This window comes from Huiozyma naganishii, chromosome 2 (genome assembly GCF_000348985.1).
Source record: "Huiozyma naganishii CBS 8797 chromosome 2, complete genome".
NCBI classification, from domain to species: Eukaryota; Fungi; Ascomycota; class Saccharomycetes; order Saccharomycetales; family Saccharomycetaceae; genus Huiozyma; species Huiozyma naganishii.
This window is the reverse complement of record NC_035923.1, coordinates 1,341,958-1,363,240: the sequence shown is the minus strand read 5'-3', so window position 1 is coordinate 1,363,240 and position 21,283 is coordinate 1,341,958. Positions and strand designations below refer to the sequence as shown.

General features: G+C 46.6%; 7 protein-coding genes and 1 non-coding gene across 8 annotated transcripts; 4 read left to right on the top strand and 4 right to left on the bottom strand.

Annotated features, from left to right (window-relative positions):
* Positions 1 to 5: 5 nt before the first annotated feature.
* IML1 (GTPase-activating protein IML1) lies at positions 6 to 4,739 on the bottom strand (the record flags this gene model as incomplete). The annotated part of the gene is made up of 1 exon (XM_022606687.1): positions 6 to 4,739. One exon carries the CDS (start codon positions 4,737 to 4,739, stop codon positions 6 to 8), a length of 4,734 nt encoding a protein of 1,577 aa, XP_022463357.1.
* A 663-nt stretch (positions 4,740 to 5,402) lies between these two features.
* Positions 5,403 to 9,782, top strand: KNAG0B06860 (uncharacterized protein; the record flags this gene model as incomplete). Its single annotated transcript, XM_022606685.1, has 1 exon — positions 5,403 to 9,782. One exon carries the CDS (start codon positions 5,403 to 5,405, stop codon positions 9,780 to 9,782), a length of 4,380 nt encoding a protein of 1,459 aa, XP_022463356.1.
* Positions 9,783 to 9,976: 194 nt separating this feature from the next.
* On the top strand, positions 9,977 to 10,828 carry KNAG0B06850 (uncharacterized protein; the record flags this gene model as incomplete). Its single annotated transcript, XM_022606684.1, has 1 exon — positions 9,977 to 10,828. One exon carries the CDS (start codon positions 9,977 to 9,979, stop codon positions 10,826 to 10,828), a length of 852 nt encoding a protein of 283 aa, XP_022463355.1.
* A 737-nt stretch (positions 10,829 to 11,565) lies between these two features.
* VPS70 (putative zinc metalloprotease) lies at positions 11,566 to 13,926 on the bottom strand (the record flags this gene model as incomplete). Its single annotated transcript, XM_022606683.1, has 1 exon — positions 11,566 to 13,926. The coding sequence occupies one exon, from the start codon at positions 13,924 to 13,926 to the stop codon at positions 11,566 to 11,568; it is 2,361 nt and encodes a 786-aa protein (XP_022463354.1).
* Positions 13,927 to 14,176: 250 nt separating this feature from the next.
* KNAG0Btrna4W lies at positions 14,177 to 14,280 on the bottom strand. The gene is made up of 2 exons: positions 14,244 to 14,280; positions 14,177 to 14,213 (listed from the first exon to the last, which is right to left on the bottom strand). It is a non-coding gene; the product is annotated as a tRNA-Trp (tRNA).
* An 895-nt stretch (positions 14,281 to 15,175) lies between these two features.
* On the top strand, positions 15,176 to 19,450 carry KNAG0B06830 (uncharacterized protein; the record flags this gene model as incomplete). Its single annotated transcript, XM_022606682.1, has 1 exon — positions 15,176 to 19,450. The coding sequence occupies one exon, from the start codon at positions 15,176 to 15,178 to the stop codon at positions 19,448 to 19,450; it is 4,275 nt and encodes a 1,424-aa protein (XP_022463353.1).
* A 224-nt stretch (positions 19,451 to 19,674) lies between these two features.
* TTI2 (Tti2p) lies at positions 19,675 to 20,856 on the top strand (the record flags this gene model as incomplete). Its single annotated transcript, XM_022606681.1, has 1 exon — positions 19,675 to 20,856. One exon carries the CDS (start codon positions 19,675 to 19,677, stop codon positions 20,854 to 20,856), a length of 1,182 nt encoding a protein of 393 aa, XP_022463352.1.
* Positions 20,857 to 20,948: 92 nt separating this feature from the next.
* Positions 20,949 to 21,209, bottom strand: TIM8 (protein transporter TIM8; the record flags this gene model as incomplete). The annotated part of the gene is made up of 1 exon (XM_022606680.1): positions 20,949 to 21,209. The coding sequence occupies one exon, from the start codon at positions 21,207 to 21,209 to the stop codon at positions 20,949 to 20,951; it is 261 nt and encodes an 86-aa protein (XP_022463351.1).
* Between the last annotated feature and the right edge of the window lie 74 nt (positions 21,210 to 21,283).

Sequence of the window (21,283 nt, the reverse complement as noted above, 5' to 3'; positions counted from 1 at the left end):
TACTTTCAATTTCGAATTATTAATGACTCGTCTCGTGTACTTTGATCTGAGTCCCATATTTCCTTAATTTCGAGAAACTCATTACGCAGCATTTCGTAATTAGTACATGTTTTGCGAAACGTTTCCATAATAGCCTGAGCGTTGACAGTATTTTTTTTAGGCGTGTGAATTTTCCCATGAATATTACCTTGAGATACCCTGGATATGTGTATATTATTTGGTGCCAAAAAAAGATCACCATTCTCCCGGATCTCAGCAATGTAAGTGCCAGTATTGTGAATGAACTGAGCGTACTTAAACTGTGGCCGACCCCAAGAATATCTGATTTCAAACTCAACATCCCCTTCTTGCAGAAATGTAGAAGCTCTGTTGTCTAGCATAAAACCGCTATGTCTCAATAAATGCGTATGATAATAAAACTTGCTTTTGGAAAATATTTCAGGGTCATAAAATTCTGGATCTTTCCATGGATTGATAGCCAGAGATATTTCAACGAACGAATGAAACGGATTCATACTTGGTATCGTGCAGAGTTCCTCCCAAGGAATTTCGATCAAGCGCAAACCATAACGTTCACAAATTCTGGACCAATTTGCAATTAGGTCGTCAAGTAATTTCGGTGTTGTTGCAAGCCACTCCAATCTTATGTGGAAGCAATGATCAGGATTGTGTACTCGGTCGTAATGAACAGTACATGTTTCCTGTCGATATGACTTTTTAAGAGGATCCACATCTATCAGAACCGAATTACTTAGAACTACAATGGGTCTTTCCGGTAGAGTATTCGACCGAGTCAGTACGGTCTGATCATCTCGCCCAGTCGACGAATTAGCGTGACTTGTTACAAGCGAAACAGAAGCTGCAGTTTCAGGAATACTCTGAGAAGATGTTTTTCTCAAGAGTTGGTTCGTTTCGTTTAGTGAACCATTATTTCTGTTTAGTTTATTAACCTGGTTCGAATCAATGATGTACTCCGGAGAAAACTGATAAAAATAATGACCGTCAAGGAAACTATGCTTATTCAGCACATGGACAAATAAACCCTTGCTCATAATTTCCTGGCCGTACTCTGTGGCTTCGTCTCTTGTATGAATATCTGAAAAGTTCCGTATCAACCAGTTGACCATTTCAGATCCTACAAAACAATTTTTATGTCTCTTCCAATGCCAGGTTCTGTTTACCAGTCTGAGCTTAGAAATACCATGTTGCATTTCGTGGGCTAGTTTGTAAAGTTCCATATCTTTGGATAAAAGGTTAGTATCTTTCACAAACAGTGTGTCACTGTAGTTGAGATCTGATTTCTCCAAAGAATCCCGCTGTTCACTTATGAAATTGAACAAAGATCCAGTGTAAAACGTAACTTCGGGCTGAATTTCTTCGATTTTCGATTTCTTCATTTTTTTCTCTTGTTCCGTTTTCAACCTTGACTTTGTTATGGATGCAATAACCCTTCTGAGTCCCTCCAATCTCAATTCCTCGGGGGATAAGGTTTCGTTTTTGCCGTTAATGACTATTGAAAATGTACTAGGTCTGGAAGTTGCAGGTAGAAGTACAAATTTAGCCCGGAATCCATTCCACTTCTTGTCTACAATAAAATCACCATATCCAGCCAGCGCCTGATCTATTTGGTTCCAGTTCAATGACTCACGAAATGTATGTATGGGATCAATCTTGGCAGCGTGATACTCATTTTCGTACCTGGTTTTTACAAGTGGTATATGGCTTGGCACTTGATCAAAAGGACTTGTCTCGTTCTTCCTCAAATAACGTTGAACATCTATAACGCCATTATTACCGCATGTTATTCTGTGGATTTCTGAATCAATCATTGTGTACACTTTTAGCATATTCCAATTTCTATTATCAATGTACTTTGCCACTAATGGGGCGTCTTTGTCGATTTGCTTTTCAATCAACTCAACCTGCTCGCCAACACATAACTGAAATCCGCAAATTAATCGAGAATATATCATATTTCTTAGTAAATCAATATAGGTTTGATTGTAAGCTTCCTGATCAATGTTTAAGGTAACGGAATGGTTTCTGAAAATAAAATTTTCTTCAAAGTCTTTGACAGATGGGAAATTCGATACGGTTACAGGCAATTCAGCAGGTGTTGAAAAAGAGCGCCATTTGCTGTATTTTTTTGCAACGTACTTGGGCCAGACATCCTTCCACCGGACTGGTATCAGTTTATCTGCCAACTGGCCACTTACCGGAACCGATGGATTCGTTATTTCAACCCAGGTCTCGTTGAATATGTAGATATGGTCGTCTACTTCCAGTTTAATTTCCTCGTTTGCAAATGGGTACCTATTAAGCGCGTTTGAGAATCTCGAAGAGTTTTCTGTCACAAGAGAATTTGGATGAGAAACGGTTTCTGTCTGATTTTCCGATGAAGTTTCTTTAATTCGGGGTTCGAAAATGGACAGGTTTTTCATTATAGTTAGATTTTGCTCGGAGGGGTTTTTCTTGAAATTGGACAAGTCTTTCGGCACAGAACCTGCTGAACTTATTGGGGCAGTTTCTTCGACCGGTGATTTTTGTTCTGAGCTTTGGGTGAACTTATTGATTATTCTTCTGGTGAAGTCTTTTACCGAACTTTTCTGGGTTAGCCCTCTTAAAGTATTTACGGCCAAAGAGTTTTTCCGTGAAACATTTCTGCTAGAACGTGATTCTGTTGGGCTTTTATTTGGAGTTTCATTCTCTGTAGGTGAGTCAGCGGTATATATATCAGCGGTTACTTCCGGTTTCTGAATTCCATTTATAGCTGGCTGAGAGAAAGTCAAATTATTCCAAAGCAAGTTCTTGGATACTCCAGTGGGCTCACCATTGGTTTCTGGCCCCAACGATTGTTCGACTTTAAGGACATCCGTTCTTTTACTTTCCTTTAATTCGGGATGTTTGAAGACGGTACTTTCAAAGTTACGTATCATTTGCGAGACTGATTCGATGTTTTTAGTGGGAGTTAAATATCCTATCTCTGCTTGTTTTACTATTTCATTATCAGTTAAACCCATCATTTGTAGGTCGTAGATTTGAGACCTGGGATGCCATTGGTCCGTATCCTTGGTTGAATCATTCCAAAAAAAGATACTCAGCCACTTCGGTATGCAGTAATGTAGTTTTTTTTCGTAATCCAAGTATCTGAATAAAGGTATAATATGAAGTGGTGCTCTAGAGAGACAAATAAGATCCATTGTCATTTCTAATGATAGCAATTTTTTCCCCGTAAGATTCAGCAGGTCAAAATCGACGTCGTAAAGTCCTCTACCAGGGGATATGATCATGACGTGGGTGGTTGTATGTCTCAAATCCACTTGTTTAAATGGATCGGCAAGTATGGTGGATGCAAAGTTAATCATTTCTAAAAAGTTTGATTTGATAATTGGGGCAAATCTTCTTTCCACTATTGTGTAGCCCTTTTCGCTTTTCACGTTGAGCAAATCCTGACGCAAATTGACGAACTCTCTCCCCAACGTTTCCAAGATTTCAACCCAATGGATAATGTTCACTTGATCCACTACAATACGGTAAATATCTGAAGGATTTTTCAACTTCTCGCCGGGCTTCAAATTCATGTACGAAGAGGAATCTGAAAGGTCCATTGATACGGCAAATGCTATTGTGATTGAATGATGGGTGTCTATATTTTTCCATCTTTTAAAAATCTTGGGGAAGAAAGAGTTGATCATTTTCTGGAATAGTTGCTCGCCCGATTCGTCAAAATGCCACATCTCTTCCGTAATTTGTATTAGGAACATTAATCTTGCTGACTCTGATCTGAAGACTACTCTTGTTTTTTCCCCAACGTAACTGGACAAGATTTTCTTCCCATCTCTAAAGACGCCCTTGACTGTTCCTCTAGTGGAATCCATGAACTGTACTTTTTGTCCAGCAAAGACACACGTATCGAGCAGCTTCCCAGAGAATACCCACATGTCACCTCTGTTAAGTGCACAATCTTTAATGTGGATTTCTATTACATCGGCAGCGTAGGTTTCTTTCTCCTTGACTTTGATCCAGACTTTTGACCGTGCTGGTAGGTCTATTAAGTTTTGCAGTTGTCCTAGCATGATGGATATTCTTTGTGTTGAGTTCTTCTGGCACCTTCTTTTCAAATCTTCTGGGAAGTCGTGTGCAATGAAGAAGATCTTCTTGCCCGTATTTTTTGCGGAGGGTTCCTTCCCCGTATATGTCTTCAATTCGCACAAGTCACCCTGTTGGACCATTGGCAGTTCGTCGAGATGGAGAAGAACAAGGTGGTGCGAGACTCTTGATTCGTGGTACCCCAACTCCAATGCGAGCGCTTTGCGTCTCCCGGAGGTGGTTAATGAGTACTGTGTGTCCTGATCCACATTTCTCTTACTAGTGCTTGTGATCTTCAGTCTCCTCGAGAGGGACAATTGCCTTGTCTCCAGTTTCCGGTCACCATTGAGAGGCAATGCGGTAGGGTGAGAAGTCGTTTCTTGCACTCCAGCACCAGTAGAAACACCAGCACCAGCACCAGCACCAACTTTGAGTGTGTTGTTGTGTATATTGAGAGTGCCTCCAGAACTATCCACGAGCAGATTCCCCGAACTGAGCGTCAAAGTGTTAGCATTCGTAGTATTTGGTGTTCTCGGTGTGCTACTCCGCGCAATGCCCGGTTGTGGACCAGATGTTTCGACTGTTTCCCTATTTTTCGCCTTCTTCACCTTTCGTCTCTCGCGGGCCCTATCGAACATCGAAGCGGGCATATCGAGCACTGGTACACTGTACAATTGAAGTAAACCAACAAATTGCGCCCCTTCCTCGGTAAAAATTCAACTGTTGACTGCACACCAGAGAGCAAATTCGACACTTTGTGCCACATTCAATGCAACGATCTCTTACATAATGCTAATATCTCTCATTATTATTTCACTTTTTTATTTTCCTCTTTTGCAGTCATCGAGATCCAGCAGAAGAATGTGAGCTAATCAGCAAGACGGTGTTCAAGATGTGGCAGCGTTCCCATCACGTTGATTCTCTTGCCACGGTTTAGCACCAGTAACACACGGATGGCTGCCTGTCTGCTGCTCTCCCAGTTTCTCTCTGTGGATTATCTGTGAAATTTGCACCTAGTATGTCTCTTCCCAAGCGCACGCCGGTATGACTAGTCGTACGGGGCTGTGACTACAACGCGCGGTCCTTCTTCAGGGCAGCGGTTCCCGCAGCCGGTTTTCAACGATCTCGCACCTCAATTGAACGTTGAGGCTGTTGAACGGTGCTGCCTTCGTTGTCTATTGTTTTGCACGGCCATTGTGGCTGCGCGTTCCACAGTTTGCACCAAGTTGTACCAATGCCACATGGTAGACACAGTTTGGACGTAGAGGCGGCAGTTGTCGAGTATCTCTCTCATCGCCTTCAAGAAGGTGTTGATGGCATTACCACACACACAGTTGTTGTTGTGTTGCATCTTCCTAGACGCATACATATATATACAGGCACAAGGTGAGGACGGATCGTTTGATGCTGACCCTTTACTTGCCTGCAACAACACCAGACTCAGGTACCGCACAGACACTGCAATGACCATCGAGGGCCCAGTTACAATACAGCACGTATTGGCAGGGTTGTTCCCATCATCGGTGGACAATATCTTCTACGTTGCTCAAGAAAAATCTGGTAAATGCCCTTACGAGATAACGGATGCCTCCACAAGGCTGCTCAAGAATGAGGATCCGTTTGGTGTCATTGCACAGCTAGTGGGCAAAGATGGTGTGAGTGTCGTGACGACAGACGCGCTGTCCATCATGAACGGTTTGCCTCATCTGTACATTTTGAAAGATGTCCCACTCGTTATTAACGTCGACATGGACTTACAAGATTACTCCGTCGTGCCAGCTTTGAAAGATCTCGGGTTTGCCTCTTATGTGTCTGCCAACTACGAAACGTTGATTGCAAATGGCAAACAATCCTTCCAAGTGGCTCTTGAAACGCTACAACCAGTGCTGCATTTCATCGATTTTGCTGCACTGACCAAAACCAGCTATGTCGCAGAGGTAACATCGGAAATAGATGCGTTCCCCATATTGGCTACCTCGCAGGCCCCAGACACTCTACTGTTCAACCTATCCTCCTACGGTGAGCAGTTCGCCCAGCACGCAGCTAACCTAAATATTCAATTAACAAACATAAATCAATACAGACCTTGGAAGTTGACTGAATTTTTACAAACGGTACCAAACACCATCAAGAGGATCGTCATCGTGCAAGGTTACTCCCGCGGGGGTCAATCCAAAGCATTCGACCCTCTACTTTTAGATTTCTTCCAAGACTTTGCTGTTCTCGTTCAGAGGGGCGTCAAACAGGTAGTTCTCACAAATGTTGGCAAGATTACGGACGCGAAAACCACTTTGCAAACGATCGTGGACAACGTCAGGAGTGATAACCCAGATCAACACCTGTACCTAGGAAAGCCAACCACTTCTCCAGCGGCGACTCAATTTGCCGAGTCCGTGGCCAACGTCGTGAAACTGGAAACCGCATACTTGAAGGTGCTGCATGAGTTGTTCTCCACGAACCTGGACATCATCAACGAGTACGGCAGCGACACGGCCAACGTGGCCGCACCAGAGTACGGGTTTGGCTCTTTCTTGAGACAAGACGAAGCGAGAGGCGAGCTGGTCGCCCTTGTCAAGAAGTCGCTCGACCCCTCACTGTACCACACCGAGGACGCTGGGGAGCTCGTGCAACTCCTGTCCCAGTGGGTGGCGCTTCACGACGCGAACCTGGGCGATGCGGAGCTCGGCGCAGCCAACGAGGTCGCCGCCAAGATCTTCAACATTTTGCAGTCGAACCAGGACTCCGCCGTTGCGCTGGACCTGCTGAAGGTGGCGCCGCGCGAGGAGTGCTTCCAGTTCAAGTCGCACTGGCTCGTCGGCTCCGACGCCTGGTCCTACGACCTGGGCCACTCCGGGGTCCACCAGGTCCTGGCGTCCAAGAAGAACATCAACTTGCTGATCATCGACTCAGAACCGTACGAGAAGAGCAGGGCCAACCCGCGCCACAAGAAGAACGTGGGGCTCTACGCCATGAACTTCCACGACGTGTACGTCGCGTCCGTCGCGGTGTACTCCTCGTACACACAGCTGCTTGCCGCGTTTCTAGAGGCCTCTGCGTTCAACGGACCCTCCGTGGTGCTAGCCTACCTGCCTTACTCGTCTGAGAAGGACACGCCGCTGGAGGTGCTGCGGGAGACGAAGAACGCTGTTGAGTGCGGGTACTGGCCGCTTTACCGGTACAACCCTGCCAAGGACGCGGACGACGCCGCGTTCACGCTGGACTCCGCCGTCATCAGAAAGGAATTGCAGTCTTTCCTGGACCGCGAGAACAAGCTGTCGCTGTTGACCAAGAGGACCCCCGAACTGGCCAGAGACATTGAGGCGTCGGCCAGCGATGTCATCTCGAGAAAGGTTGAGAACCGCGCCAAAGCCGCGTACGACCAGCTGCTGGAAGGGCTGTCCGGTCCGCCGCTGCACATCTACTACGCGTCGGACGGTGGCAACGCCACTGCCTTGGCCAAGAGACTGGGCAATCGTGCCTCTGCAAGAGGTCTGAAGTCCACGGTTCTCTCCATGGACGATATCATTCTGGAGGATCTAGCAGGCGAGGAAAACGTGATCTTTGTCACGTCTACCGCGGGGCAAGGTGAATTCCCACAGGACGGGAAGACCTTCTGGGAGGAGTTGAAAGGCTCCTTAGACGTGGACCTAGCCTCGCTGAACTTCTCTGTTTTTGGTCTTGGTGACTCCCAATACTGGCCACGGAAGGAGGATGCTCGTTATTACAACAAACCTGCAAAGGACCTGTTTGCCCGGTTAGAATTGTTGACTGCCAATCCAATCGTCCCCCTAGGGCTCGGTGATGACCAAGACGCTGATGGGTATCAAACTGGATACGCTGAGTGGGAGAAGCAGTTGTGGGAAGTTCTCGGTGTTTCTGGCGCTGATGTCCCCGAAGAGAAAGAAATTACCAATGAGGATATAAAATCTCAATCGAACTTTTTGAGAGGTACAATTGTGGATGGGTTAAATGACAAATCTGCCATGCAACTAGCTGCTGATGACCAACAACTCTTGAAATTTCATGGCTGCTACTCTCAAAATGATAGGGACGTCCTTGAAGCACGGAAGGCACAAGGTTTGGAACCGCTGTACAGTGTAATGGCTAGGATTAGATTACCAGGTGGGGTTGCGACTCCAGAACAGTGGTTAGTTCTTAACCGTCTTTCAGATGAGGATGGTAATGGCACAATGAAAATCACGACTAGAGCTACCTTTCAGTTACATTGCGTTTTGAAAAATAACCTAAAGCATACCATCAGGGCAATGAACTCTACTTTGATGGATACTTTGGCTGCTGCCGGTGATGTCAACAGAAATACAATGTGTTCAGCGTTGCCAGCCAATGCTAAGGTTCACAAACAAGTTTCTGAAATGGGTGCTAAGATCTCGGAACACTTTCTACCAAAGACGACTGCTTACTATGAAATCTGGCTGCAGGGTCCTGATGAGAGAGACTACGACTCCAACTGGGAAGAGATTTTCGGCAACAGAGAAGGCGGCCCAACCAAGAAGAAGGCTCTGGTGGCCGGCAACTCCCTGGTCGACATCGAGCCGCTTTACAGCCCCGTGTACCTACCAAGGAAGTTCAAGGTCAACATTACGGTCCCTCCCTACAACGACGTCGATGTTTGGTCGAGCGATGTCGGTTTGATTGCCATTGTGGACCCTGCGACGGACATCGTCAAGGGCTACAACATGTACACAGGTGGTGGTATGGGTACCACACACAACAACAAGAAGACGTACCCCAGAACAGGTTCGCTGCTTGGGTTTGTCGCGCCAGAGGAGGTCGTGGCTGCCATCGAGGCTGTCATGATAATCCAGAGGGACAACGGGTCCAGAACGGACCGTAAGCACGCGCGGTTAAAGTACACCATTGACGACATGACGAAGGAGGTTTCAAGGAGAAGGTTGAGGAGCTTTGGGGCCGACAAGTTCGACCCACGAGCAGCCATTCGAGATCAAGTCAAACATCGACACTTCGGCTGGGTCAAGGACGAGACGGGATTGAACCACTTCACCGCGTTCATCGAGAACGGTAGGGTGGAGGACACACCGGACCGGGCACAGAAGACGGGTCTACGCAAGATTGCCGAGTTGATGCAGAAGCAGGGCTCCGGTAATTTCAGGCTTACTGGTAACCAGCACGTTGTAATCTCCAGTATCAAGGACGAGCACTTGGATGCGGTCAAGGCGTTGATGAAGAAGTACTCCCTGGATAACACGGAACTGAGCGGGCTAAGACAATCCTCCTCCTCGTGTGTTGGGTTGCCAACGTGTGGTTTGGCTTTCTCTGAATCAGAGAGATACTTACCAGTTTTGATAACTGAATTAGAGGAATATCTTGAAGAATGTGGTCTGCGTCACGATTCGATTGTTATGAGGATGACAGGTTGTCCAAACGGTTGCTCGCGGCCTTACCTCGCTGAAGTTGCTATAATTGGGAAATCCCCACACATCTACAATATAATGCTTGGTGGTGGCTATTACGGCCAAAGATTGAATAAACTCTACAAGTCATCTGTTAAGGACGATGATATCCCTGGCTTATTGAAACCACTTTTCAAAAGATGGATGCTTGAAAGAGAAGATGGGGAACATTTTGGTGATTTTGTTGTGAGAGCAGGCATCGTCAAGCCTACACTAGAAGGTAGACTGATCCATGAAGATGTTTCAGAAGATGTGTACTAACGGTAGGAGTTATGTTGTATTATACTCTCGTCCCCAGACAAGCTGTATTGATAAAGTACTACTTATCACCTATATTTATTTATTTATTTCCATTAATCATTTTGTATTGAATAAAGGATCGATTCATCATATCTAGATGATGCCACATGTTTTTAGACAGTTACAGGTAAACGTGTCAACAGAACTCCCCAGGCATGCGAGTTGCAGTAGTTACCGGTGCGTCATCTGGTATTGGTTATGCTATTGTCAAAGAACTCGCAGATCACGGCGATTTCCAGATATATGCGTGTGCAAGAAGGACCAAACCTATCCTCGAGCTGTCCTCGCTCTACTCTCCGCGTGTGGTGATTCCATACGAGCTCGATATAAGCAAACCTGCAGAAATTGTGTCCTTCAGGGACTATCTAATGGCTCAACACCATGTAGGCGGTATCGATATTCTATACAATAATGCAGGTGTAGCTTGTAGTGTGCCAGCCCTCGATGTTACCAATGACATTGTTACGGATTGCTTCCAGGTTAACGTTTTTGGTCACGTTAACATGACAAGAGAATTGTCACCGCTTGTCATCCAGTGTAAAGGCACTATTGCCTTTACGGGTTCTATTGCTGCCATACTACCCGTTCCATTCATCACTGTATATTCCGCTTCAAAGGCAGCTATTCACCAATATGCGAGAACACTACATCTGGAAATGAAACCGCTAGGGGTTCGCGTTATCAATTTCGTCACGGGGGCCGTTGCTACTGATATCGGAGATCCTCGCCCTGTTTTAGAAGATTCTCTTTACAATACACCAGAGGGGCTGCGGTCATTCCATTCACGTGATAATGCCGTTAAGAATGGGACAGCCCCCTCCGTTTATGCCAAGCAGGTAGTCCATGATATCTTAGACCATTTAACAAGCGCGCCAGACATCTACAGAGGTCGTTTCGTTACTGTCGCACGTATCTTAGTTTCGATCCTACCTATCAAACTACTCTCTTGGCTTTTCTTTACTATGGCTCGAATGGGCTCTATTTCTCCAGGGAGTAAAAGCAAGTAAGACATGGTTTGTGATTTTGGTGATTTATGATACAGATTGAACCTAAATTGTTTTTAGGTGTTGGCTGGAGAGACTTGGAAATTCTTGTTATTGTTTGGTCTTCTAGTCCTGAATCTCGCGGAAGCAAGACTATACGCATAACACTCCCTTAGCAATCTAACATCAAAAGGGAGAAATCTGGCTCTCTGCATATTTTTGAATTTTCTTTGCTGCTGCGAGCAGTGGAACGGACAATATTTGTACAAGAACTATGTTTATTGAACAAAATAGAATGCTGTTATTCAACCACAAAGTGAAAACTAAAACAGATCTGGCTCCTACAAGAAAGAAACCTTTACGTAGGATACCAAAAAGATTAAAAAACTGAACGCTACACAACCGATAACTTCTTGCCAATAATGGCATTTTTGGAATACAGAACAGCCTCCAGTATTGTTTATATTTTGCCTATTGCCAAGAGTTGACTTAGGAAGCAGTGATAGTAACTGTTCAGATGGGGAATCAGAACATGATGATCTCATACAAACCGTTCTATGAGAAAAGTTTCAATACAAAAAATTGTGGTCGAAATAATCCTCTTGTAGTTTCACAGGACGCCTCATGTACCTTTTCATAGAACCGGGCTTGCAGTTATCGGTTTATGGTAATCTTTTCTTTCTTTTATAATACAATCTTCTCAGATCAATTCTTCCTTAAGATGATATTTCATCCATACTATCGTTTAACAAATTGATTTTTTATAATAATAAATAGCGCATGTTATTTAACTGCGTGGACAACAAAATAAGCCATTGGTGTACTTGATCCCTGTCTGTCTCAATCAAGGCCTCATAAATACCAGGAATGGTACAACCTTGAATTCCAGTGTATTTATTAGGGGAAAATACGCTATGCTTTAGCCATTCTCTGTCGTTTAACCCAATCTTAGTGACAAATAATCTATCTATTTGCTTCAGTTTATTATTCGATCTCAAAAGGTTCAGATATAGCTTGAGTTTAGTTAGTAAGGCCCAAACAGGATAATCTTGGACACAGTCTCTAGCTAGTTTCTTATTTTTCGAGTCAAACCTTACACTATCCATTTTAGCCAATATTTCAACAGTGGTAGACAAAGAATCCGCCAATTTCTGTAACTCGTTGTCATGTGGGAAAGCGTTCAAAATCCCTTCGTATAGGTAACTATATTTTTCATATAGTATCTCGAAAAGGGAATGTGTTTTAAAGTTGTTCAGTTCGTTTTCACTCATCATCAATGCTACTATCCCAGTAAATGTAGCCAGAGTATTATGCAATTTGTAGTCACCGTCAATAAAGTCTTCTACAAATTGTACTGAATCGAAAAGCGAATGCCAATGGTAAATGGCATCTCCAGAATTATTTTGTGCAAAATTGAATGACGCGGAAGGAATACCCAAATGGTATTGAAAGCCGAGATAGTCTGAGTCTCCATTTAAGTGGTCAACAGTTGCGTTGGATGTTCTAGTCCATTCATCATGCAATGTGACATCGTCCTGCCCTTTAAAATTTGTGTACCTTGCTGCCGTTTTAATGACATTTTCTAACAAGGGATGCGCCGCTACGGTAAATTGTGACCCGGTAACCGCCTTGTCTAGATTGAGATAAGCCAATGCACTTCTCTGTAAAACATCCGAGTGCTCGTCTATGTACTCGGTGGATCCTAGCATTCCGTTTTCCTCACCATCCCAACTAACAAACCTTATTGGTCTTAACGGTTTCCACCCTTTATGCAATAACGTTTTCATCCCGCTAGCTATTTCCAAGAGAATAGCACAGCCGCTAGCTGACTCCCCCGTATTTGATAGAGACCATGTGTCCCTATGACAGCCGATAATTGTTTCCCCATCAGCAAATATCCCTGGGATATCCACTACCAAATTGGTCATTTTCACAATAGAAGTGTTCTGTTCGTTGTAGAGTTGGACTTGAATATCTTCCGGAGATGGACCGCTAAAATAACGGAATCCATAGATATTTCCCCTGGATCCCAACTGCTTGCCACATCCGTTCAACTTTTCTAAGATGGGTTGAATATCTCTTGCACTGACCGGTATGGAAGGTATCATCGAGAATTTTCCTGCTGGAGAATGACGTTCTGTATCTGGGAACTTTGAAGAGTAACCTGGAGTCGTTGGGTCACCTGGAGACTCAGTGAAAAACTCTACGGTTCCTCGTTCAATCGCAGTAGGGTTTCTTGCTGGCCCTTTGGGGAACGGTGTATATCCATTTGATTCTGTTATTAGTCCATCATCGTAAGGGTCTGTGTACATTATGACGGCAGAAGCACCGTATAACTGAGCATTTTTCACTTTGAGTCCCCTGTTGATATCTCCATACCGTACTATATGAATTTTCCCGTCGATGTCGATACCGTTTTGCAGCAACGTTTCGTAATCTTCCAATGTCCCATAATTGCAATACACATATTGTGCAGTTACGTTCCCGTTAGGGGCGTAGTAGTGGAATCCCTTTGTCGTTGCTGTATGGTTGTTATGAGCGATACAAGCAGAGCTTTCGTTGCAATCCTCTATCAACGGTGCATCCCAGATGGTTTCCCCCCCGGAGATGAGTTTCAGTTGAGTATCCACATGTTGAGTTATCCAGGGGTAAATGTTTTCCAACTTTGGTCTATACCCTAACTCATGGAACTGCTGGAGCATATAGTCCAAACTGTTTGTATTGCCTTCAGTAAGTGAATGAACATGTTTTTTGATCCTATTTTCGTCCTGCAAGGCGTTCAAATAGATTCTAAACACCTCGGCCGTGGTCAACTTAGAGGAATGCCATCTTCTGAAATCCCGTGAGAGTGACGTTCTTGGTGCGAACAGGGCCACAAATCCTAAATAAATCACAATGCTGGTGATGACCAAGGATACAAACTTCCTCTTGTCCATATGTTCTCTGATAGCATTGTATCCACTCGCGATTGAAGAAATGGTACTCCCACGTCTTCTTAATCTCGGCATCGGATACCCATTTTCAATGGAATCGTCGCCGGGGACGTACTGCGTCGGCGAATGTGAGCGGTCCCCTACCAGCGGTTCCCTCTCCGTAGCGGCACGGTCGGAGTAATCTGACATAGAATTGGGACACTCAATGGACTTGAACTTGCTCAACTGTCGTAATACTAAGGCATGCAAAAGTGTTAGTCCCTTTTCTGAATCTGAAATTTGAATCAGAGCTAAACCGAGAGATATTCTATTGAAAGAGGGCAAAAAGCTTACTTCAAGCTGCTGGATTGTAGCTGGGGGGGAGTGTTGTGTTTGGCTGCGGTTGGGTATACAACACAGCTGGGTCTTCAGCGTCGGGTGGACAAAAAAATCAAAAAAATGAAACGGACAGGAATTGAACCTGCAACCCTTCGATTGCAATCGTTTTCCGGAATACCCAGGATTTAACTGGAGTCGAAAGCTCTACCATTGAGCCACCGCTTCATTTAAAAGTTTTGGAAACTCCTGGTCTTTATATAGTGGAAATCTAAATTATTTTAATTTGTTTAACTGGTGCAGAACGTCATTTCAGAAACGTTTTACAGCACCCAGAAGTAAATAACAACCTCAAAAACACCATGGACCAGAAATATAGTTTATATTGTAGCGTTAAGTAAGTAAAGCACGCATTTTTTCTAGTGTTAAGGGGAGCATTTTTCATCTAAAACGAGCCATACTTCCCCAAAGAGGCCGCTAAGAGCATTGTTTTGGTAAATAATCAAGTGTGCTATACAAATAACGGTATGAAAACACTTCCCCGCACTTATCCCCTTTGTCAAAGAGTAACACCATTGACTTGCGAGGACCATGCCCCCTAGGACTGAGACTGTCACAATTGTACCAAGTGGGCCTGTTTTTCTGGGACAGACATTGCACGTCCCACTCCCCTCCCCCAAGCAACAAACAGCATCATCAGCCAACTGACTAGCCGTCCACCGCCTGTAACCGCTCCGTCAGTAACTGGTGTGTATGACTACCCGAGCGACTCGGTGTTGCACCGCACGGCTGTGCATCTTCACTGCGAAAAGAGAAAACTTTTCAGTTTCAACACACTTTTCGGAGAAACTGTGGCTTCCATCGGGCGAGCAGAAGCGGGGACATCTCGAGCTGTCTCTCAACAACTGTGAGGATGAGATCCAGGAAGCACGCTGAATTAGTAATCTACAACTGCTTGCGAGGCTGATTGCTTTATAAGAAACAGGCCAATTGAGGACCAAGAAAAGCACCTTTTTCGACAGTTGCTATCTCTTCGTATATTCCCTTTCGGTTCGCTCAATTGACAATTGATTGCAGTGGTTCGTTGTTCGCTCTCGCTTTGGAAAGAAACACTAACACGCGAATGACACTGACTACCGCATTGACCTTGAAACAGGTCCTCGAGGAGTTGGTAGACTTGCGCTCGAGCCTGGTGACCGGTTCAGCGAGTTATTACGTGGCGCCCACTAAGAGCTCAGTAGCGACGCAGTATGAGATTGGGCCCAATTGCACGAGATTGTTGCAAACGCAGGATCCATTTGGTACAATCGCCGCTAACGCCGATAAGCATACTCTGACCAGTGTGTTTGCCGATGAGACTTCTGTATTGAAGGGTCTTCCACACTTGTACACTCTGAGAGGGTACCCTGTCGTGATCAATGTTGACTTGGATTTACAGGACTACTCCGTGATCCCAGCATTAAAAGATTTGGATTTCCCGACATTCGTCTCTTATAGCTTGGATGACGTGGCAGAAAACGGTGCCTCTGCATATGAGATTGCTTTAAAGACTGCAACCCCCGTGTTCCATTTTATCGATTTCGTAAGGGCCTCCGAACAAACTTTACAAGATGAATTGAAATTACCAGACTTGGACAAAGAGACCGTTGAAACTGCAGTCGCTCCATTTGATGTCTTAGCATCCCCTGCAGAACCTACCGTCTTGGTTATTAATCTCTCTCCATACGGTTCACAATTGGCCGAGTTTGCACCCGGTTTAAAAGTTCTGCTATTGAATATAAAGACGTATCGTCCATGGAAATTCGAGGCATTCGTTTCCACACTCCCATCCACAATCACTAAGATCGTGGTCCTACAACGGTCCAATGAAACACAAACGGGGTTTTCCCCATTGCTCCTAGACATCTTTCAAGATTTCGGTATTTTGGCCCAAAAGAATATAGACCAGGTCGTCTTGACTAACCTTGGTGTATTGGAGCAAAATGACAAGACTGTTTTACAAAAGATCGTGGACAACGTCAGGAGTGATAACCCAGATCAACACCTGTACCTAGGAAAGCCAACCACTTCTCCAGCGGCGACTCAATTCGCCGAGTCCGTGGCCAACGTCGTGAAACTGGAAACCGCATACTTGAAGGTGCTGCATGAGTTGTTCTCCACGAACCTGGACATCATCAACGAGTACGGCAGCGACACGGCCAACGTGGCCGCACCAGAGTACGGGTTTGGCTCTTTCTTGAGACAAGACGAAGCGAGAGGCGAGCTGGTCGCCCTTGTCAAGAAGTCGCTCGACCCCTCACTGTACCACACCGAGGACGCTGGGGAGCTCGTGCAACTCCTGTCCCAGTGGGTGGCGCTTCACGACGCGAACCTGGGCGATGCGGAGCTCGGCGCAGCCAACGAGGTCGCCGCCAAGATCTTCAACATTTTGCAGTCGAACCAGGACTCCGCCGTTGCGCTGGACCTGCTGAAGGTGGCGCCGCGCGAGGAGTGCTTCCAGTTCAAGTCGCACTGGCTCGTCGGCTCCGACGCCTGGTCCTACGACCTGGGCCACTCCGGGGTCCACCAGGTCCTGGCGTCCAAGAAGAACATCAACTTGCTGATCATCGACTCAGAACCGTACGAGAAGAGCAGGGCCAACCCGCGCCACAAGAAGAACGTGGGGCTCTACGCCATGAACTTCCACGACGTGTACGTCGCGTCCGTCGCGGTGTACTCCTCGTACACACAGCTGCTTGCCGCGTTTCTAGAGGCCTCTGCGTTCAACGGACCCTCCGTGGTGCTAGCCTACCTGCCTTACTCGTCTGAGAAGGACACGCCGCTGGAGGTGCTGCGGGAGACGAAGAACGCTGTTGAGTGCGGGTACTGGCCGCTTTACCGGTACAACCCTGCCAAGGACGCGGACGACGCCGCGTTCACGCTGGACTCCGCCGTCATCAGAAAGGAATTGCAGTCTTTCCTGGACCGCGAGAACAAGCTGTCGCTGTTGACCAAGAGGACCCCCGAACTGGCCAGAGACATTGAGGCGTCGGCCAGCGATGTCATCTCGAGAAAGGTTGAGAACCGCGCCAAAGCCGCGTACGACCAGCTGCTGGAAGGGCGTGTCCGGTCCGCCGCTGCACATCTACTACGCGTCGGACGGTGGCAGCGCCACTGCCTTGGCCAAGAGACTGGGCAATCGTGCCTCTGCAAGAGGTCTGAAGTCCACGGTTCTCTCCATGGACGATATCATTCTGGAGGATCTAGCAGGCGAAGAAAACGTGATCTTGTCACGTCTACCGCGGGGCAAGGTGAATTCCCACAGGACGGGAAGACCTTCTGGGAGGAGTTGAAAGGCTCCTTAGACGTGGACCTAGCCTCGCTGAACTTCTCTGTTTTTGGTCTTGGTGACTCCCAATACTGGCCACGGAAGGAGGATGCTCGTTATTACAACAAACCTGCGAAGGACCTGTTTGCCCGGTTAGAATTGTTGACTGCCAATCCAATCGTCCCCCTAGGGCTCGGTGATGACCAAGACGCTGATGGGTATCAAACTGGATACGCTGAGTGGGAGAAGCAGTTGTGGGAAGTTCTCGGTGTTTCTGGCGCTGATGTTCCTGAAGACAAACCTTACACCAACGAAGATATGAAAATCAACTCAGATTTCTTAAGAGGTACAATTGTGGAAGGTTTGAACGATCAATCTACTTTGGCAATCCATGCACATGATCAGCAATTGACGAAGTTCCATGGTTGTTACATGCAAGATGACCGTGATATCAGAGATATTCGTAAAGCTCAAGGTATGGAGCCGCTGTACAGTTTCATGTCGAGAGTCAGGTTACCAGGCGGGGTTGCTACCCCAGAACAGTGGTTGGCTGTCAACAGACTATCTGATGAAGACGGTAACGGTACTTTAAAGATAACCACGAGAGCTACATTCCAACTTCACGGTATATTGAAGAAAAACTTGAAACATAGCATCAGGGCAATGAACTCTACTTTGATGGACACTTTGGCCGCTTGTGGTGACGTTAACAGAAATGTTATGTGTTCAGCGTTGCCAGCCAATGCTAAGGTTCACGAACAAGTTTCTGAAATGGGTGCTAAGATCTCGGAACACTTTCTACCAAAGACGACTGCTTACTATGAAATCTGGCTGCAGGGTCCTGATGAGAGAGACTACGACTCCAACTGGGAAGAGATTTCGGCAACAGAGAAGGCGGCCCAACCAACGAAGAAGGCTCTGGTGGCCGGCAACTCCCTGGTCGACATCGAGCCGCTTTACAGCCCCGTGTACCTACCAAGGAAGTTCAAGGTCAACATTACGGTCCCTCCCTACAACGACGTCGATGTTTGGTCGAGCGATGTCGGTTTGATTGCCATTGTGGACCCTGCGACGGACATCGTCAAGGGCTACAACATGTACACAGGTGGTGGTATGGGTACCACACACAACAACAAGAAGACGTACCCCAGAACAGGTTCGCTGCTTGGGTTTGTCGCGCCAGAGGAGGTCGTGGCTGCCATCGAGGCTGTCATGATAATCCAGAGGGACAACGGGTCCAGAACGGACCGTAAGCACGCGCGGTTAAAGTACACCATTGACGACATGACGAAGGAGGTTTTCAAGGAGAAGGTTGAGGAGCTTTGGGGCCACAAGTTCGACCCAGAGCAGCCATTCGAGATCAAGTCAAACATCGACTACTTCGGCTGGGTCAAGGACGAGACGGGATTGAACCACTTCACCGCGTTCATCGAGAACGGTAGGGTGGAGGACACACCGGACCGGGCACAGAAGACGGGTCTACGCAAGATTGCCGAGTTGATGCAGAAGCAGGGCTCCGGTAATTTCAGGCTTACTGGTAACCAGCACGTTGTAATCTCCAGTATCAAGGACGAGCACTTGGATGCGGTCAAGGCGTTGATGAAGAAGTACTCCCTGGATAACACGGAACTGAGCGGGCTAAGACAATCCTCCTCCTCGTGTGTTGGGTTGCCAACGTGTGGTTTGGCTATGGCCGAATCCGAACGTTACCTACCCGTTCTAATCACTCAAATTGAGGATGTTCTGGAAGAGTACGGTCTACGTCATGACTCTATTGTTTTGAGAATGACAGGGTGCCCCAACGGTTGTTCTCGTCCATGGTTAGCGGAAATAGCGTTGATTGGGAAGGCCCCACACACGTACAACTTGATGCTTGGTGGTGGTTACTACGGTGAGAGACTGAACAAATTGTATAAAGCTTCGATCAAGGATGACGATATCCTGGACATCTTGAAGCCGATGTTCAAGAGGTGGGTTTTCGAAAGAGAGGAAGGTGAACACTTCGGTGATTTCGTCGTCAGAGTTGGGATTATTAAGCCCACTTTGGAGGGGAAGTACTTCCACGACGACGTCGCTGAGGACGCATTCTGAAATGGCCTCTGGGATTCCACCACATAATGGTTTACTTATTTATTACCAAGCAAATACCTGTATTTATTTCTGTATATTCTCCAATCGAGGTATTCTGTTACTGTTACAATCTGTTTGGGTGACCTTCACAGCTTATAATCTTCCACTTTTTTTTGGTCGATTTTGTTTGTAGTGTAATATGATGAGTATGGTAAGCACTGTTTTAATGGGACGTGAAGACGGCGATGAGTAGTGCCATATCACAGTTTATAGAAAAGGTCGCTACTTCAGAGAGGTCTGAAGATGTTTCTTTGTGTGAAATTGAGACAGCTGTGAACGAAGTAAAACGTCAGGGCGACGAAATATCCCGGGGGACTACTATACATCTGATCCAACAACTGTCGTGTTTCGCTTTGGACCAGGATGCTAAGAAGGCGCAATGTGTAATAAAGTTTGTTAACACCCTGTGGGATGCTACAGATGGGGACCCTTTATACGTGGATTTGATCCCGCTTTTGAAGCCGCATCTACTGTTGAACTTGGGCGATGGCAGTAGTGCGAAGAGACGAAACCGCGTAGCTCCCGGGTTAAACCCAGTGTTAGGTGTCTCCTCACAAGAGGACGAGATACGGTCCCGTTGGAAATCTCAAGGTGGCTGGAAGCACGTTGGGCTGTTCTACATTGTTCTATTGCATTTACAGCATCGTGATGTTTCAGTAGAGTTGCGATGGATCACGCCTGGGATCCTCAATCTGTTGGATGACCCTCATGATATACCCTTGAGAGTGCAAGGTGTTCAATTGGTGCATGCATTTGTCGAGGTCTTCCGAGACCCTGAGCACTGGGTGCCCTTTAGCAGCACTGGACTGTTCTTGCTGTTCGAACCCGTTCTTAAGAACATGTGCTACTTGGTCCCCACACTGTACAGTACGATGGATACCACACGTGTGTGGAGGAGTGTATTCCCCGCGTTGATCGCGCTGTACCGTGTAGAATTCAGCGACACTCTCGAGTACTTCAGGCATTTGCAGAGTATGTGCAGTGAGATCGTGCTGCGAGGGCTGATACCGCGTCTCGGGGTCAAGTATCCTACGCTGACGGTCCAGTTACTGACCACATTGAGCGAGTTACTGAGCAAGATGGGTCCACTGTCCGTGGTGCTGTTGCAGCGCACAGTGTACACTTTGGGGGAGTGTATTGTGAGCGATCCGTTCTTCACGGTAGCTGATGATATTGTCACGGCACTGTTAGGTTGTGTGGAGACACTTGTCGACGTGTGTCCCAGCGAGAGAGTTGCTGCGCACAGGTACGATTTGAACGCACTGTTCCGTATCATCCGGCACAAGTGCGAATCGGAGGGAGCGACAACGGAGGCTATCGGTAAGATAGTTCTCGGGCTGGAAGCCCGGATCCCACTGGACACTTGACGAGACTCGTTACACCAGCATTGTGCATATATAAATGTGTGTATAGATAGATATAGGTATAGGTCAGACGGCATCTGCATCGAAAATGGAATTCACCTGGATCCCTGGATCCCGTTCGCAACCCTTATACTAACGTCGAGGAACCTGTTCACGCAGCCGGACAAACAGTTCTCCTCCTCTGCGGAGAGTGTAGGGCTCTGGACAGAGGCCACGCACTTCTGGAAGCAGCTCTCGTTGAAACGGTGCACCGCGGACTGGATCTTCTGCTTGGCATTCTCGCCGTCCAAGAACGTCGCCATCTCTTTCTTCTGCCCGTCATCGAGCGCACTCGCCATACCGTTTGCCGCTGACATGAATCGTGGGGAAGTGTGAGTGTGTAGTTGTAACGAGAAGCCTGCTTCTCATGGTTCAGTCCTTAATGGACTGA